General features: G+C 39.0%; 2 protein-coding genes across 4 annotated transcripts; both read left to right on the top strand.

The window, feature by feature from the left end:
• Window positions 1-115: 115 nt before the first annotated feature.
• rnf180 (ring finger protein 180) lies at window positions 116-11,366 on the top strand. Of its 3 annotated transcripts, none has more exons than XM_034125636.1 (8): window positions 116-219; window positions 1,240-1,334; window positions 2,389-2,484; window positions 3,232-3,915; window positions 5,020-5,136; window positions 6,270-6,489; window positions 7,942-8,067; window positions 9,743-11,366. In XM_034125636.1, the coding sequence occupies exons 2-8, from the start codon at window positions 1,257-1,259 to the stop codon at window positions 9,925-9,927; spliced, it is 1,506 nt and encodes a 501-aa protein (XP_033981527.1). In that variant the 5' UTR covers window positions 116-219; window positions 1,240-1,256; the 3' UTR covers window positions 9,928-11,366. The 3 variants fall into 3 exon arrangements, with proteins under 3 accessions (XP_033981527.1, XP_033981525.1, XP_033981526.1); XM_034125634.1 differs by having other exon boundaries at window positions 2,386-2,484; XM_034125635.1 differs by having other exon boundaries at window positions 116-223; window positions 2,386-2,484.
• A 585-nt stretch (window positions 11,367-11,951) lies between these two features.
• Window positions 11,952-18,280, top strand: LOC117478895 (regulator of G-protein signaling 7-binding protein B-like). Its single transcript, XM_034125833.1, has 6 exons — window positions 11,952-12,385; window positions 13,602-13,774; window positions 13,962-14,092; window positions 15,692-15,830; window positions 15,915-15,985; window positions 17,077-18,280. The coding sequence occupies exons 1-6, from the start codon at window positions 12,254-12,256 to the stop codon at window positions 17,166-17,168; spliced, it is 738 nt and encodes a 245-aa protein (XP_033981724.1). The 5' UTR covers window positions 11,952-12,253; the 3' UTR covers window positions 17,169-18,280.
• Window positions 18,281-18,544: the final 264 nt, after the last annotated feature.

Below are 18,544 nucleotides of genomic sequence, written 5' to 3'. Positions count from 1 at the left end.
TGTTGTCTTGTTTTTTTTTTAAATAAATAAACGAACCAGTCAATAAACTCATTAAAAACAAACGGATATCCTAGTTTTGGTCTGTTAGACTTTCCGTAGCGTCCCAGTTCTCATGACGTCACAGCCTTACTTAAAGCGAAAAGGCTGCTCAACTTTTATTGTTTCTTAACAGGTTTTCTTCGTTACAAGGTCCTAAAAGAATCCCCAGCTGTCAGCAAGGCGAGTATGTTTATTAAATATACTCACATGCTGATTGTCATTATCTTAAGAATGTTATGTCTTAGTGAAAACATGCAAAAGAGAGTCTGTTGTTGTGGAGCTAAATTAGCAACACATTGAATTTAATTATTCCACTGAGGACTATGTAGTTTAGCTTACATGCAAACATATTTAAGACTGTAGCTTAGTTTATGTAGTTCTAATACTGACGGAAATCCCTTGCACTAAATAAACACCATGACTAGGCTCGTAGCTTAATAATGGAGTTTCAACAGGCTTTACAGCAAAGTAGCCTACTCTATATTTGTATTCTATTATAACTAAGTCCATGGTTTGAGCCAATGCATACAACAGGATGTGTTCCTCTTTGAATCCTAAAGGAGTTCACTCTAATAATAACCACATCATTATTAATGTAATGGTATATGCTGGTAAACATGGTGCACAGTGTGTAGCATCAGGTTACCTCATAGCTGATGCAAATAACTGTCTCGCTGCACTGACTTGTCTCATACCTGTCTCATAGCACCTATTTTTAAATAGCTGTCTAGCCTTGGGTTTGATAAGCAACACGTCTTTTTGAACATGGTTTACTTTGTTTGTCTTGGACCAGGGCTGCAAACTACATCCAGTCTATTAAATCACTTTTTATAACATATTGTATTCATGTTTTATACTTTTTATTTGTTTTAGTTGCTGTTTTTTTGGTATATTTTACCCTCTGTGTGTTTTAAATATTTGTATGTGAAGGCACTTTGTAACTCAGTTGAAAAGGTGCTATATCATTAAATAACATTGTTATTATACTATTACTAATGTCATTTATGCGAGAGTCACATGCAAAACAAAGTCTATAAAACCTGATGCATGGTGTGTCAGCATTTCTGGAAATATTCCTAGTAAATAGAGCTGAATGGCTATAAATCAAAAAAGACAAATTCATTATAACTAACTCTGACATAAACCTAAAGAAAGTGTGTGTTAGTGTCGCTGTGTGTTCAGTATCTTCATCATCAACAGCTGGACCGTGACCTCAGATGTCCCAAAGAGAGAGGACCATGCTCCGCTGCAGGAGGTGTCGGAAAGGTGTCGTAGACTCCACCTGTTTGTCAACGGTTGGTACACATTTTGTGCATCTTATGCGTTTCTTATGTGTTTAGCAACTTGATTTGAGATGTGTTCGCATGCATTGTCTTTACTCCACTGCTAGGTAAGCTGCTACAGAGCTTGCATTCAAGGAATTGTTGAATAGTTATAGCTCATGAAACAATATGTTGATTGATAATTTTGCCTTTCACAACAAATGGAATCTTTTTCAGTGGTTTAACACATTTCACAATCAAGAATGTATGACTTATTGGTCAGTATTTATATATGACCAATAAGGTTACATTACAGTCCAGTTTAGAATAGAAAAAAACAATATCTATGGCAGTTGTTGCACATAAAAAGCATTGAGAACCCAACATGACAAATAATCCTAACAACATTAGTACTAATGTATAATTTTCCTTAACACAGACTTAGATTCCCTGTCTCAGAACTGATACATATGTACACAATTGATCAAAATAGTATTGAAATCGCAATATTCACGCCACAGTTAGTATATTTGGTGAAGGCAAAATATCTGATATGAAGTATGGTGGTACTGCAGACAAATCCCAGCCTAAAAATACTCATCTAGAAACTTAATAAAATATACTTATTTGGTACAGATCCTCTTAAAAAATCACACTTTGATCATATTAATATATTTTAAAGTGAAATTGTGAACATATTTCAAAAATGATAATCCCATATCGCAAATCATATCCAATTGCAATATAGGTAAATATAATCTCAAATAGTTATTTATTTCCAAATTGTGCAGCCCTACTATCTAGCTTCTTAAATATGAGGACTTACTGCTCTTCTCTTATATATATCATTCCACATTTCTAATTAGTGATGACCATTTTTCACTTTCATCTCACCTTTTGAACTCAAAATGACATTTTACGTTAGTCCTAGCTAATCACAGCGAGTCGTCTCTAAAGCTGTCGGGGTGCATCGGGTTTAGGAAAGTCAGAGATAACAGCTTGTGTTTCAGTCATAAAAAAGATGGCGTTCTATCAGTGTGTGTGAGGGGATGATCTCGCTGATTGTGTGTCCGTAATGTGGCAGCAGGCGGAGGCCACAGAGGACAGCTCAGAGGCAGGGTGCAGTATATGGCACGTAGACGTTGACGCGCTGCCAGAGTGGATCCTGACCTCAGTTCACCAGGTGAGTGTCTCTGTCCGTCAGAAAGTGAGCTGCAATCATTCGGGGTTAAATGATGTCGTGAGGGGAAGTGAGGTTAGAAGAGGGGGAGCTTTTATTTATTCTCATTCAGTCGCTGTCATTAAGATTCAAATTTCTCTTTTTACTGAAGTCAAAATAAGGTTATCTTTGATATGTGTATTTTGGTTTGCAGTTGTACACTGTATCAGACATTTTGAATTATCTAATAAGAACGCATATCTTTATATTTGAGTGTTTATGCAACACTTTATGTAGACATTTTAGTAACATTATTACATAATTGTTTTCTATCTATGGAAATGATTGCACATAAAAGTGATCTCTAAAAACATTATTACATAATGTTTTTAGAGATCAATAAACCATACATTCTTTGTGTATATGTACAGTATATACATACATACAGTATGTATAAATTACCTTTTTATTTGGGAGCATTGCGTTCTATACTCCAGCAAATTATACTTAACTACTAATTGCTGCAAAAGACGATTAAATAATATGTGGATCTGCAGGAAATTAATTGAAATTGTTTGAAAAATCAATATGTCTCAAGTGGGTTTGTAAAGTTTGATGCCATTATCAACAGTTAAAACAAGAAGAAAATTGATCGTTAGTTCCAACCTTGCACTTTTGAATACAAAACAAATCAAATGGTTTGGACATGTAACTTTATACAAACCAATTGATTTTGAGACATCATTGGTTTTCTTTCTGGTATCTGTCCAGGCCCAGTGGACCGTAGGGAAGCTGTACTGCCAGAACTGCTGCGCCCGTTTAGGCGGCTTCAACTTCATCAACCACAGCGAGTGTCCCTGCGGTCGAGACGCCGCCGTCCACCTCAGCAAGAGCCGCGTGGACCGGGACCACAAACACTGCGTCCTCATCGTGCAGCCGAGGAGGAGGCGGACGTCCGAGAAGGAACAGACCGCTGTGCTGACGGACGGCTGTCAGAGCAGAGAGCGGAGGACGGACTTCAACAGTTTACACCTCAACTGTGCTGCTCAGGCATCCACTGAAACCCCCCCGTCGTTCTCCTTCAGTCCTCTGTACTGCATCTCTCACCGGAGACGGCGCAGTTTGGAGGAAGACGCCTCCATCAGGTCGTCTTGCTTCTGCCCTACAGTGAAGTCTGCTGTGGAGAGACCAAGGACACGTGAGTACACACCTGTCTCGTATCCTACAAGTCAGCGGTTTGACTCTGAAGGTGAAGCGTCAGTCGTCGCCTGCCGACCGCTCGTCTCTGGAAGGACACGCTCCCCTCTGCAGAGGGTGGAGGACGCAGAGTCTTCTCCAGAGACCTCGCCTGTCCAACAGGATGTTCCCGTGTCAGCGCTGCTCCTCAGAGGGAGGGCCGTCTCTGACAGCGTGGCAGAGGTGGAGGAGGACGAGGATGAAGAGGAGATGGTGGTGGTATGTTGCTAGATTTACGCTCTACAGTAAATATATTGATACGTGAAAATACCCAGTAAATATATACATATCAACAGTAGAAAGATGTATACTGTATCTATAGAGTAGATATACACAATATGAAATGTACAGAATAAGTTAGAATACACTATAAGACCCCAACCTACACAATATATATATATATGTATGGAAATAGGGTACAAGATACATTATGCAAGTGTGTAAAGTATTGTTGTAAAGTAATTTAAAATATGCGTTTGTTAGGAATACTTTTGTTTCTGTACATAAAGACATTACGAATGTTTAATGTAAACAGAGACAGAATCTAAAATAATGTATTTATCCTGTGAGAAATTGAGTTTTAGAATAACATAAACACATAGACATTCAGAGCAGAAGCTTTGCCAAACAGTGACCTTTGCTTAGTGACATAATACAATTGAGATATTCTAACCTTGACACAACAATTTCCTGTGGAAACTATGATGTACCCGACAAACTGAATAAAAAACCCAGCAGAGGCCTGCAACAGTACTGGTTCTAAGCATTTATATAATCAGAATAAAAAAGTAAATAAAAATAACTACACATAAAAAATTAGGCAAAAATGTGTTTATTTCTTTAAGAGGTATATTACAAAGTAGTAGCCTGATTTCCATAAAATGTGCTGTAGATATTCCTGATCCCCAGAGGATGGATCTTGTTGTCACATTTTCAACACATATTAGTATATTATTATATACCCATAGACTGTAGATGTTAAAGGTCACCTATTATGCAAAATTCACTTTTCCATGTCTCTTCTACATCAACACGTGTCCCCTCTTCCTCATGTCTCTTCTACATAACCATGTGCTATGTAAAGAGACTCTGAAAGTTTCAGGAACAAAGATTCTCTCTCTTTTTGTCCTGATCCATTTATATAAAAACCTGTCTGAAAATGAGCTGATCAGAGTTTGGCCACTTTGTGATGTCATAACGATTTATTGGCTTGTGTAACCATTAGCCAATCACCAACCAAGGTAACAAGGTGAAAAACAGTATAAAAGGAGACCTTTAAGTTTATGCCAATCTCTGATTTGTGTGAATGTGATTCCTCCCCAGCCTGAAGCCTTCATGGCCCCCCCGGCCTCCAACAGACTGAGCCGGAGAGAGAAGAACCGTCTGAAGAGCGTCCGGAGGAAACAGAGGAGGAGAGAGCGATGGATGCTCAGCCAGCAGGTCAGACACATTGACATCAGGACTCAAACACACTCCTCACATTCCAGAAAGCTCTGAAAGTTAGTGAATATTTTCCCGTTTGTAGAAAGTTTAAATGTTGCAGAAAAAAGTTAGAACGGTAATGACGAAGCGGCTAAATATAAGTATCATTATTCATCGTATCTGCTTAAATTGAGTAGAATAATGTTTTGTTTATGGCAAAAACTATTAACTATTATTTTTATTATTTTTATTTTACTCATAAGAATTTCAAGGATGATGTCATTTTTTATTAAATTTGAAAAATTAGATTAAAACGGGGAAAAATATTTGTATAGGAATTATTTCTAAATATATTTGTGTTCAAGGTTCAAGGCTTTTATTAGTCATGCGTACATAGCTACAGTGTAGTTATGACGATGAAATGACGATGGTCACAGGCTCCTCCAACAGAGCAACACAATAAAACTGAAAAACTGAAAAAATTGTAAATACAAAAAATAAAATAGTGAAATAAAAGTCTATATACAAGCGATTGGAATATGATATGTTAGATACATAATTTGTAAGTTGCAGACAGATGAATGTTATGGATGTTGTTTCAAAAGTTCAGGTGTTTAATAGTCTTATGGCCTGTGGGATGAAACTGTCCCTGTGTCTGGGACTTTAAATGACATCATCCTTTTATTCCTAGTGCACCTTTTAATAAACTAATAATATTGTTAATGGTGATAGTTTGTGACTTACACTAAAACAATGTAAATAAAATGTACTGCATTTGAAGCAGATTCATATTGATAGATTCATATTGAACAGCTAGAGTACCTACAATTTCAGATGAGGAAAAGCATGCCTGCACAGTATAAAAATAGCTGTGTGTGTGTGTGTGTGTGTGTGTGTGTGTGTGTGTGTGTGTGTGTGTGTGTGTGTGTGTGTGTGTGTGTGTGTGTGTGTGTGTGTGTGTGTGTGTGTGTGTGTGTGTGTGTGTGTGTGTGTGTGTGTGTGTGTGTGTGTGTGTGTGTGTGTGTGTGTGTGTGTGTGTGTGTGTGTGTGTGTGTGTGTGTGTGTGTGTGTGTGTGTGTGTGTGTGTGTGTGTGTGTGTGTGTGTGTGTGTGTGTGTGTGTGTGTGTGTGTGTGTGTGTGTGCGCGCCCAGGCTGAGAGTGTGAGTCCCTCCCTGTCTGAAGGTGAGGATCAGGACAGAGAGGGCCTCACCTGTGCCGTGTGTCTGGAGGTGTTCTTCAGCCCGTACAGCTGCCAGCCCTGCGCCCACGTCTTCTGTGAGCCGTGTCTGCGCACAATCGCCAAGAATCGACCCACGAACACCCCGTGCCCCCTCTGCCGCGCCCTCATCTCTCACACCACCCCCCACAAAGGTGAGCTCACATGAATAAACCTGTCAATTAAAGTCAAAGTCAACTTTATTGTCAATCTTTCAGTTTGTGTGTACAGACCATAGACTGTATATATACAGACAGAGAGATCCAAATGCCGTTTCCCACAATCCTGAATACAAAAACAGATATGTATAACAATATGTATGCAAATATGTATATACCTATATATATACACAATCAAGGACACATTTATACATATGCACACATTAAGACCTAAATAAAAGCACAACAATCATTATATACAAAATAACAGTCACTTTAATATCTTTGAGAATGTACATTAGTGCAAGACTGTCCATAGCAGCGTAAAAAAAAAAGTGTCTGGTGCCTCTCCGAGACCTTCTTACGTTTCCCAGAAACTTCCCTTTCTTTTTTAGATTCCCTGAATCTGGATTCTAAACCTGTTTCTTTTAGACTCCCAGGATCGAAGGCTTTCAACCTATTTTAGACTCCCAGGATCTGGACTTTAAAGGTCCCATGTCATGGCCATTTCTACTGATCATAATTCCATTGTTGAGGTATACTAGAATAGATTTACACTGTGCAATTTTCCAAAATCACATTGGTTTCTCATACAGCATCTCTGTAAAGTATGTGTATTCACTCTCTGTCCTAAACGCCTTGTTGGAGCTCCTGCCCCCCCCTGTGAGCCCACTGTGCTCTGATTGGTCAGCTCGCCCACTCTGATCTGATGAGTCAACCACCGTTACAGCGGAACGTCAGTGATTATGTGTTACAATAGCGTTAGCAACCAGAAAATGACACCAGTAATGACAAACAGATGAGAATGCTGCGTGGGGTCTGGGTGCCGTGTTGGCGGGATGTTGCGCGGCTCGCTGCTGCGAGGAGTGGACAGTGTGAGCTGGGTTACTGGTGTCATTTCCTGCTTGCTGCGAGACATCGCGAATGGACGCGGGAAGGGGGGGGGTGCTGAGGGGGGCTGCAGCACCCCCATCTGCGAGGATCCACTAGCACCCGCAGCCCCCCCCCCCCCCCCCCCCCGCACGCCACAGTTTCTATTTGGGTATGGTCACGTCACTATACCCAGGAAGAAAAAGATAAATGTCCAACAAGGCGTTCTGGGGCAGCATAGACAGGTCTTTTCTGTGTTAGAGTAACACACAAGGGGACGGGTAATAACCGGAAAAGCATGACATGGGACCTTTAAACCTTTCGATTCCCAGAAATAAACCGATCGAAATGTCTTTAAGCCTCCCGGAGAAACGTTACAGTTCAGCGTAAGATATGAATAGATCTATTAAAAGCAGCGGCAAAAAGATAACCAGATATCCTATCAGGGCTTCCGTAGATATCTGACATGTTATCAGCTAAATAAATAGATGTTCTCCGAATACCTATGTCGCTCTTCTTCAGAAACTACATTTCCTGGAAGTGGAAACAAACTAATTCTGATTTTATATTTCTCTTCAGAGTTCAACCACACAGCGAAGACCTTCTTCCCCAAAGTGTACAACGCCCGCAAGCAGAGCTTCCAGAGTGCTGCGTGTGCAAAATGGCCGCTGCCCAGCTGTCGCAAACGCTTCCGAGTCTTCTGGGGTGAGAAAGAGTTTCCTCTATTTTAGTTTTCTTAAGTCTAGAAAGTAGTTTTAGATCAATCCTTTGAAAGTAAACAGGATTCTGTTTCTGAAAGGAGCTAGATCTGTTTATCGTTGGATGACAGGAACAACATCTGACTGTTCAGTGAAAATGAAAGGCTTATTTATTAGGATAAGATAAGGATAATAAAGTGATTTACAATGCTCCTGACCTTCTTTTCACCCTGTCTTTAAGTCATACCCTGACCTTATTTTACTTGAACGCAGAAATGATATTGCTTTTGTCTGGAGATTTAAAGGTGGGGTAGGTAAGTTTGAGAAACCGGCTCGAGATACACTTTTTGTTATATTCCATGGAATGCTCTTAACATCCCGATAGCAATGAATATCTTAAGTGCTTTGACAAAAAATCCATAAAAAAAATTCATCTGTGGAAGCCGTAGTACTGTAAAAAGCACGACCAATCATTTTAGCCGGCCCGGCTAAAATAACTGGATGGCCTACCTGCCTGTCAGCCTTCCATCTGTGCACAAACTTATCTCGTGCCCTCATTGGTCATGTGCACGTTCGTGTGTGTTGGAGGAGGGGCTCTGTAAGGAAGTGGCAGATTTTCTCCGGCTGTGTATTTTCAAATCCTAGCGCACTCGAGCTGGTTTCTCCAAAATTACCTACCCCACCTTTAAGAGTCAATAATAAACGTTATCTTTACAGAAGTTGCCAACGCAGCACTACATAAACAATAAAACAACAGTCACATAAAGTTCAGTAAGATATACATTATTGCATAATGGACTTACTGTACATGTCATAAAATAGGGTGTTATAGATACACAACACAACACCCTACCATACAATAAATTAAATAATTACACACTTTCTCCAATAGATAAATATCGCATTTAAGGATTTTTGCCTCATATCAACCAATATTAAATGGAAACGGAAATTATTTGTGTATTTGTTTGATTTTGAAAGAATACACAAAATCTCTTTTTTCCTGGCTTTTCACTTTTTATCACTATTGCAGAACATCTGGCAATATTTAAAATGATGGCAACTGCAGTGCAATGTACAGGGAATGAAATCAAACCTCAAGCTTTTAATTTTAATTTTTTTTACTATAATTTGCTTTTAAATAATAATTAAAGAAAGCCAAATGGTCTGTTGGCCATTACTTTGCTAGCTCTTGAGTTCCATAAATGATATGCCATTTAAAAAAAAAAGGATATTCTTCAAAACACGAAATAACTCCAAAAAGACCTTGTTCCGCACCAGTTTCCTTTGTTCAAGGAATTTCAAAATTGCAAAAGGTTAAATAACATTTTGGGTTGAACAGGTACGCATTGTCAGCTAGAAATAAATCCAGATCTAACGTAATTTGATTTGATTTATTTAGAATGTGTAAAACAATAATACAAAAAAATAACAATGAAATGAAACATGAGAATTATTATACTATAAAACTTAAGCAGATAAACAAAAATATTACTGATTCTAAATTATATATAAACAAATGGTCTACTTAATTACACGTCTGAAAAGGGTCGGGAAGAAGTTTACACTTATTTAATCCCACCCCTTCTCCCAAAAACTAAATGATTAACATATATATATATATATATTTAGAAATACATTTGTTATTGAAAAACAAACTAATTGTCTCCATCTCCCTTCAGGTGAGCAGAGGCAGACGGCGAGGCGCTGGCACTTTGCGCTCGGAGGCTTCACGCTGGACACGTTGGACTTCGGAGGCGTGCGCGGCTGGCTCTTCGACAACGGCCTGGTGATGGTCTACATCCCCGTCAACTGGATCCTGGCCACCTTCTTCAGTTTCTTCTTCATGTACTTTTTCTTCTTTTGAGACACAGAGGAGCGCTCCGCAGTTTGCAGTGCAGGTTTATTTTTATCTTTTTCTTTAAAGGTACAAGGGAATGTGAGTTCAAAGCTGTTATTTCAGCAGCAAAAATATCTCTGTGATGAGATACTTAGAAATCAGGGAGAAGGAACCTAACATTTGCAGGTAGGAAATTGTAAACATATGGTTTGAAATGTTTACAATATGTGTCAAGCGATGATTTGATCACCGTTTTATTGTTGCCAGTGTTGCTAGTGTTATTGCAATAATACCCTGCGGTGTCCTGATTTCCAGAAAAGAAATTAGTAACGCTGAGGTACAAAAAGTGGCATTTCTTCTGATCATTTTTTACTTTGCGGAAAACCTAGTAAATACTCGCTGTTTGGCACTGTTGGTAGTGATGATCAGCCAAAAAAAACATTGATGAATGATGCATGATGTCACTTTTTAGCAGAAAGAAACAGTTCCAAGATTTTAGAAAAATATGCGTGTTGGTTTTCTTTCAGAGGTAAAAAAAAATTGCTAATACTCTTATGTCTGTGTTACGTATGGTGAACAGGCTGGAAGACAATTAGCCTAGCTTAGCATAAACCTGGAAGCAGGGGGAAGCTGATAGGCTGGCTCAGTCCAAAGTAATGAAATTGCGTCTAAACGGTAATGTTCAGCCTGATGACTTTACGCCCTCTCAGTTAGCCACTTGTAAGCACCTGCTGTTTTTAAGACATGCAAAAGCTTCAGAAGTTTACCAGTGGTTCTTTTTCGTTTAAATGTGTCAAGTGCTTGGCAAAGGAATAATGTCTTCCAAGATATTGATTTTCTTAGCATGGAGATGTTTGGACATGTGTTCAACATGCTCAGGAATTAAATACTGTATGTATGCGGTAAAGACAGCAGCAGGTTTTGATGGAGGTGAATGATTGATGGACTGACAAAATAATCAGATACACAAAGGTATATAAAAAATCAGTATGCTGCCTTTAATTATTCTGTGCCTTCTGACTTTAACACGTATTATGAAACTGGAATTCACTAGCTTTAAGTTGTAACCCTCTGGCACAGAATATGATGTATGCAAAGGAAGCCAAAAAGACATTGAAATAAAGACTTCAGTTCATTCATTAATGTCTTTGTTGAGGAAAAGGCATGTGGAAAAAAGTATTGGCGTTCATACTGTATTATGTAAAGAGTTTATTTTTATGCAAAATAATAAATTGCAAATGCAAAAAGGTGCAACTAGAGCTATGCATAATCTGCTTTTCTTATTTGAACAAAATAGGGTAAGAACTTTGCATTTTGAGGAGAGAAATTGGTGGCAAGACTAAATCACCTGCACCTGTTTTAAGGGAACCTTTCCTTTGTTAATGTCTTGTTTCTTATCTGGTTTTATGTTTTTAAAAGTTGTGTTTGCTTGAAAGCTCATTATGCAAATAAAAACAGATGCGATTGAATTGAATGAATTAAAAATCGTTTATGATTAAATGTTTTAAAATGGATTTTCTATAATTACATTATTCTCAAGGATCCTTAAAAAAGTATTAAAAGGCAATACAATAATTAATCTAAAACAAGGACAATTCTAAGGACCTGTGACTGAGGAATACATATTAGGTAGGAACCTAAATAATTTGTTCAATAGAAAACATAAACCTTAGATGTATAATTTACTTTTAAAAGTAGGCCTACACATAGAAAGATTAACAGCTGTGACTATGAACTGTTGTCAATAGACAGGGAAATAATTATATTAAACAATTATTCAGATTTGTTATCTTTAATTAATCTTTAAAGCATTTTGTGATGGAATATATCCTGCTCTACATCACCTTAGACTTCAACAAAGTGGATGGAAAAGCCCAAAGCATTAAATACCTTTCACAATTATAATTTTTCTGTGAAGGAACGTTAATGTCCCACAGGACACACACTCTGTTGTGTTTCTGATGCTACCGATCAGTTGTCAGTCAGAGAGTGACGACTTGTTTGGCTCGTGAATCCTCTACGTGAGCGCGCGGCGGAAGACGAAGGAGCCCCCCCACCCCTCCTCCCTTACTCTCTGTCGGCCTTCAGGAGGGGCTGAAGGTGACTCTCTTCTCGGTTGGGATGCACAGCGAGCTGCTGGGGGTCGGTACGGCCCGCTACACGCTGCTATACCCCGGGAATAACGACTCACCTGCGGGGCTTTAGGGATTCACCACCCCGCCACCGTGCTGCTTCAAATCGGGTTATTTATTTTTCTTCCCTGTAGAGGACACAGCAGCTATCTAAAACGGGGTATCTATCTGCCTCTGTCTCTCTGTCTGTGTGGCCGGGCTCCGGTGGTGGCTGTGCATGCATGTGTTCTGCACCGTACGGGCGGAAAAAGCGCCCGAGATCCGCAGGGAGCATCTTCCCCAGCGGTAAGGTGGCGCAGACGGAGCCGGAGCGGCGCGAGAGCACGGAGGAGGCCGTGGACGGCAGCAGGATGGTGAGACATATCTCCGGATGACAGTCAGTGTTAGCGTGTATAGCTCTGCACCAAAGGAAAGGTCCTTTATTTACCTTGGGGGAACCAGGTGTCCTGCTTTGTGTGAGACTGCACTGCATTTTCTATTTGTCCCACGTCGCACACATTGAATGTCCCTCATTTGATTGTCACCCGTCTAAAACTTGGCTTTTTAGTCTAGTTACCAGCACTGTGAACCAGGAGTGTTGTCGTAATACTGCCATTGTTGATCCTGAAAATATCAGAAATGGATTCAGCATCCTCGATAACCCCCCAAAACACTCAAACATTTTCCCAAATCGGGCAATACTTTTTGTCAACATAAACTATAATGCTTATTAATCCTTATTTATGGAATGTATGCTAATTGTGCAAATTGCCCAACATATTAGTCTATTTGCCAGCTTTGCCCAGCTTTAAAGGAGCAAAAATAGCAGATTTCAGTCTCTTAAATCTTTAAAATTGACCAAAAATGCATCAAAATATGGCCACTTTCTGGTTAAAACTGCCATTTTTTCCCCAGAAAATGTCACAAGTGGATTCAGTGTCCCTGAAAAACCCTGAAAACACTCCTTAATTGTCCAAATCAGCCAATAAATGTTTTAACTATTGTCCACATAAACTATATTGCAAATTCTATCCAAATAGCTTTATTAGCATGATGATAATGACATGCAGCATTGCCAAGGCTTTGTACAATTGCGACATCTCAACATAAATATACATTTATAATGCACTGTTAAGTTCATAAACATTTTTGAACGAATGCAAGAATAACATGTTTACTTTACATGGAAAACACAATACAGTTTTTGAACGTGAGCGAGAACATTTATTTAAATAAAACCCCCCAAAACACAGAACAAAATAAAAAGTTAAGGTGAATTATTGATTATTTATGCTAATTTATGCTAATTGTGCAAATTGCCCAACATTTCATCCAGCAGTTTATATGTGCTGGAGACCCGTACTTTACATTTCTAAAATAAATATTGAAATCTAAACTATCTCTGTGCATCGCAGTAACATGCCCCACATTGTCCCACACAAGCAACCTGGTCACCCTCATTAACATATAGACTCTATGTGCAAATCAAATGTATGAAGTCGCGATTTTGGCGAAAAAAGGCAAAGAAACTAGCACACACATTTTTTTATGGTTTGATTTTTATTATCGGATGTTTGTGTTTCTCTCCAGGCAGTGCAGGAATTCAACACCCTGGTAGCGCTGTACCGGGAGCAGGTCATCTCCGTGGGGGAGATGTCCGCCGACTGCCCCTCTCTGCGGGCTCACATGCAGCACACACGGGCCAAAGGATGCTCCATGGCCCGGGCGGCCCACCATGACCTCAGCCTCATCTCTGTGTCCGGGTAAGAAAGATCGACTAGGGCTCTTAGGACTTATTCAGGAACATATTTTGGCTTTAGATAGATAGATAGATAGATAGATAGATAGATAGATAGATAGATAGATAGATAGATAGATAGATAGTACTTATTCTTTGTTTGTATGATTCAATCTTCATCTCTTCCTTCTCCTCCTCCTCTTCCCCTGCAGTCTGGAGGACGGGGAGATCCACCCTGAGATCTGTCGGCTCTTCATCCAGCTGCAGTGCTGTCTGGAGATGTTCATAACAGAGATGCTGAAGTCCATGTGCCTACTGGGGGTGCTGCAGCTGCACAGAAAAAGTACCCAAAAAATCACAATACTAATTTGCCACACAATGTCAAGAAACAATTAATTAATTCAATTAATGTTACAGTACATGTAAAGCCAGTTTCAATACATCCAATAGTACATGCATCACACTGCAGGTCTGATAAAGTGAATCTGTATTTGTTTTCATTCAAAACTAATGTCACAAGTTCCATGGAAGGGGAAAAGTTAAAATGAGATAACTTATATTTAGCTGTCCAACTTTCAGGGTCCTTGTACTAAGCCGTACTGCATGGCTTTCTGGGAAATAATTGATAGGTCTGAGCCATCTTTAATGTCACTCCTGTGCTCTTCCTGCTATGACCAAATGTCTGCTGACCATTTAATCACACATTGAATTCATTAAAAGGCATTGATAATATAGGTTATGAATCTATAAATAAAGCCTGGTTGTGAAAAATGCATTTACCAAAATACACATATTAGAATTTCACAAATAATCTTTTTCCTATGAACGGAAAGAAACACACTAAAAACCTTAAAATGTCAGAACCCATGTTATTGTTTATCTGACATGACCACTCAAATCCTGCAGTGTCTTATTGCACTAAAACAAAAATATGTACATGTTTCAGATGTTTAAAATACATTTGAACTAAACCTGAGGGTGTTTTTAACATGTAATACATATTGTTTTTTAAATCAAATCAATACTTCTTAAAATCAATTTCGTATATATTATATAGTATACTTAAAGGTGGGGTAGGTCATTTTGGAGAAACCAGCTCGAGTGCGCTAGAATTTGAAAATACACAGCTGGAAAAAATCTGCCACTTCCTTACAGAGCCCCTCCTCCAACACACACGAATGCGCACATGACCAATGAGGGCACGAGATAAGTTTGTGCACAGATGGAAGGCTGACAGGCAGGTAGGCCATCCAGTTACTTTAGCCGGGCCGGCTAAAATGATTGGTCGTGCTTTTTACAGTACTACGGCTTCCACAGATGACATTTTTTTATGGATTTTTTGTCAAAGCACTTAAGATATTCATTGCTATCGGGATGTTAAGAGCATTCCATGGAATATAACAAAAAGTGTATCTCGAGCCGGTTTCTCAAACTTACCTACCCCACCTTTAAGTATATGCATACCCTTTCCTGGCACTCGTTTCACAAAATATCTTTGGCTTTTAAAAAAAAGTTTAACTGCATTTTCAACTGCAATACAACTTTAAAAAAGGGTCAAATGTATGTTGCCATAAAACGTATATTTATGTTCTCTCCCAAGTTAAATCATATCTAAGAGATCATCGTTGATGTAACACACTGTTGAAACAACAGAGGGCAGTAGAGAGCTCGGTCAACATGCTTACATCATTATATTATTAAAACGAGGGAATTATATAAAAAAAAGACTTAGATTTATAAAAAACTAAATCAACCCTGTGTTCATGATTTGATTGTGTGACATACAGGGCTACACAATACTTCACTTTCTGAACCCTGTTATTTCTAAATTTGTTATAACTCCAGCACAATTTCCTGGACCCATTGCCTTAAATATGTGTTCTATCTTTGAGTTTTCATGTAGGTGATGCCTCATTGCTGCTGTCTGTGCTCTCACCTGAAGGAACGGAGTCGGAGCCGAGGCTGGACTTCAGGGTGGACGAAAGCTCGGACGCTCCCATCCTGGAGGAGCGCTCCTCCTCCCCCATCGACTTCCCTCAGGAGCAGTGGCTGGTGGGAATGGATATTGAAAATATAGAGAGGTACACCACCTGCAGCTGTGTTTTCCAACTGTTGTGAATTCAGAAAAAGATTCAAAAAATTCATCGCTATCTTCGTTTTCACAGAGATATGCGGGAGATGCGAAACCTACTCAGCAAACTCAGGGACACGATGCCACTGCCACTGAAAACCCAAGGTATGAAATGTTTGGTGTGGATGATATTCCTTACATTAGTGTCACACTATCTTGATAAGAGTTAAATGAGAAGATACTGATACTGTTTGTCTGTACGCTTAATATTAGAGATACCAATTAGCATACATGTAACTTAAAATCGTTTCTGGAAACAGCTAGCTCTATCCAAAGGTAATCCACCTCTAACTATATTGTTTTTTAACCATTGAAAACAGAAATGTAAGAAGGACGAGTTGTGTTTTTAGTTCTGGGACAATATCTTGGTCGTCGTTTTTACATGTCAGGTTTTATACAGCTCAAAATTTGATGGCAGGTGGAGTCTTTTACTTTTGGATGGAGTCAAGCTAGCTGTTTACGGTCGTTAATAAAAGTGGCTGCTCGTTACAAACAATTCCTCCAACAGATGCTTGACCAAACAGAAAATACAGTAGGCTTGTCAATACTGTAGACCAATGCTTCTCAAAGTGTGGTCCGCGAACCACTGGTGGTCCGTGAGCGCCCCCTAGTGGTCCGTGAGTATATTGGTAAAATTTCACATTTTAAATAAATGTATTTATTGAAATTGTCCGCACTCTCGCGGGAATATCTCCGCAATGGAGCGAGCTTAAGTTTCACTTTCGATTGCATGATATAGCCCAGCGCAGCACCTTCATCACACATGTTGTCAACTGTTTGTACCATTTTCAGGCGATTTGTAATCTGTTCTAGAAAAACGATGTGTTTTGGGATATTTGTGGAGTTAGGTGGTCCGCGAGTGTTTTTTTATTGGTTAAGTGATCCTTGGTATGAAAAAGTTTGAGAAACACTGCTGTAGATATTGTAAGAAGTCACTCTTCAAACCAAAAAGGAATTAAAAGGATTAAAAAGGAGAGAAAACTAGAAAAGAAATTAAAGAAAATAAGAAAAGAAAACTGTCAAATAATAAGGATTATGTACATAACTTCTCCCAACTAATAGACATGTACAACATTTAGGTATTAAAGGTTCAGAAGTAAAAAGGTCAAGAGCCAGGGACCCTGGACGTTGTCTCTTTGTTATCAGACTCCATCATGTCATCCTGACCCCCTTCATGAAGTGTTTGTTTGTTCCAGACGACAGCAGCTTGTTGAATCTGACCCCAGACCCGCTGATAAGACAGAGGAAGAGACGCTTCCCTGGACTCTGCTGCATGGTGTCTGGCTGAGAGCCTGAAGGCAGCACGACTGTCATAGGAAAGGACTTTCACTTTACGTTATTGTGTGATGTCGATCACATTTATCTTTCTATTCAGTTACAGTATTTCCCTCAATATTATCTGAAATTGTAATCTTGTAGTACCTGTTATCTAATTATATGCCATTTGTCTTATTCATCTTGATGTTACCTTTTTTTTTTTGCTTGTTGGTCATTTGGTTCTGGAGTTCTGCGACTCACCTCGGTTCTGTATTTGGGCTTGAATCAAGTTTTATTTTGGTTATTTAAAATATATAACACATAGATTGTAGTTACACAATAGAGAGCTGCAGGAATAATACCTAAAAAACGGAAATAATGAAGCATTTTTGCCCTTCCTGTTCCCTCGTCTCGAAGTCAATGGATTTGTTTCGAATGGGTTTTTGTTACACCCTTAAATAAGGTCTTTCATTATGCTAAATACATTCTGTTCTGAAACATAATATACTTTAATCAATACCATAATCATGAATTTTGAATATTTGATCCGTCTTAAAAGAGGCGGTTGTGGCTACAAAACATTTGAGCATCATTTGGCTTTAGCTTAGTGATGGTGACATTGAAGTCATGTGACCGGTGTGCTTCGTTTCTTAGCTTAACGTTAGCTTTTTTCTCTTGTGTTTACACTTAAAACTCCTAAAAGTGGCATTCATTCTTGAAGATAATTTTGCTGAACAAAACTGCAAAGTATCATGACATTTGTGTGCACCTTTTTGGGGAATAATCCAAAATCCCATTGGCCTTTTGACGAGGGAATCGGAAGAATGCTAACTTCCGGGTCAGCTTACAGAAATACGTCATGCCTGCAGAACTCTATATCCAGTGGGAAAAAGGGAACTTCTGAAGCCAAAGTGTTGCATTAGCCTGGCCAGCTAACATTCAGTATTCGATACATATAAAAAATGTTTTAGTACAAGCTAACTGTAAAGTACGATTTGTTTAGCTGGGTCAGTAAGGAGGCTTTTTTCTTCAGGTGAGTTATCTTTGCATTTTCTTTCCTTTCGTACATATGCTGCCATCCTTCCTCAATTTTCTTTGTGTGCCATTTTATATAATACAAAAATAAAAATGTACATATTCAGGCTATGCACTGGCATTATTTCTTTAGATTTTTTCGTGTCTCACTGCGCTTGTGTCACGCCTCCATGTTTGAATGTGTCGTGAGACGTTTTACTCCCCACCACCTTCTTATGTATCCTCCTGAACTCCATCAGTAGAAGCTCCTGCGATTGAGACCACCTGTGTGGTGTGCCATTCATCCACAGTGTAATCATACATACACTTATAACGCTACTTTCATTATAAAATGTATAGCTACAGCTTTAGAAAAAAATATGTGTTCAACAG

Source organism: Trematomus bernacchii, unplaced genomic scaffold (genome assembly GCF_902827165.1).
Source record: "Trematomus bernacchii unplaced genomic scaffold, fTreBer1.1, whole genome shotgun sequence".
Classification (NCBI taxonomy): Eukaryota; Metazoa; Chordata; class Actinopteri; order Perciformes; family Nototheniidae; genus Trematomus; species Trematomus bernacchii.
This window is presented reverse-complemented; position numbering and strand designations above follow the sequence as displayed.

Excerpts from the sequence above, each read along its gene's own strand:
- rnf180 (XM_034125634.1), top strand. The coding sequence starts at position 1,257 with ATGTCCCAAAGAGAGAGGACCATGCTCCGCTGCAGGAGGTGTCGGAAA. Across the intron at positions 5,137-6,269 it reads GATGGATGCTCAGCCAGCAG|GCTGAGAGTGTGAGTCCCTC; the intron begins GTCAGACACATT and ends GTGCGCGCCCAG. Across the intron at positions 8,068-9,742 it reads ACGCTTCCGAGTCTTCTGGG|GTGAGCAGAGGCAGACGGCG; the intron begins GTGAGAAAGAGT and ends ATCTCCCTTCAG.
- LOC117478895 (XM_034125833.1), top strand. The coding sequence starts at position 12,254 with ATGTGTTCTGCACCGTACGGGCGGAAAAAGCGCCCGAGATCCGCAGGG. Across the intron at positions 13,775-13,961 it reads AGCCTCATCTCTGTGTCCGG|TCTGGAGGACGGGGAGATCC; the intron begins GTAAGAAAGATC and ends CTTCCCCTGCAG. Across the intron at positions 15,986-17,076 it reads ACTGCCACTGAAAACCCAAG|ACGACAGCAGCTTGTTGAAT; the intron begins GTATGAAATGTT and ends TGTTTGTTCCAG.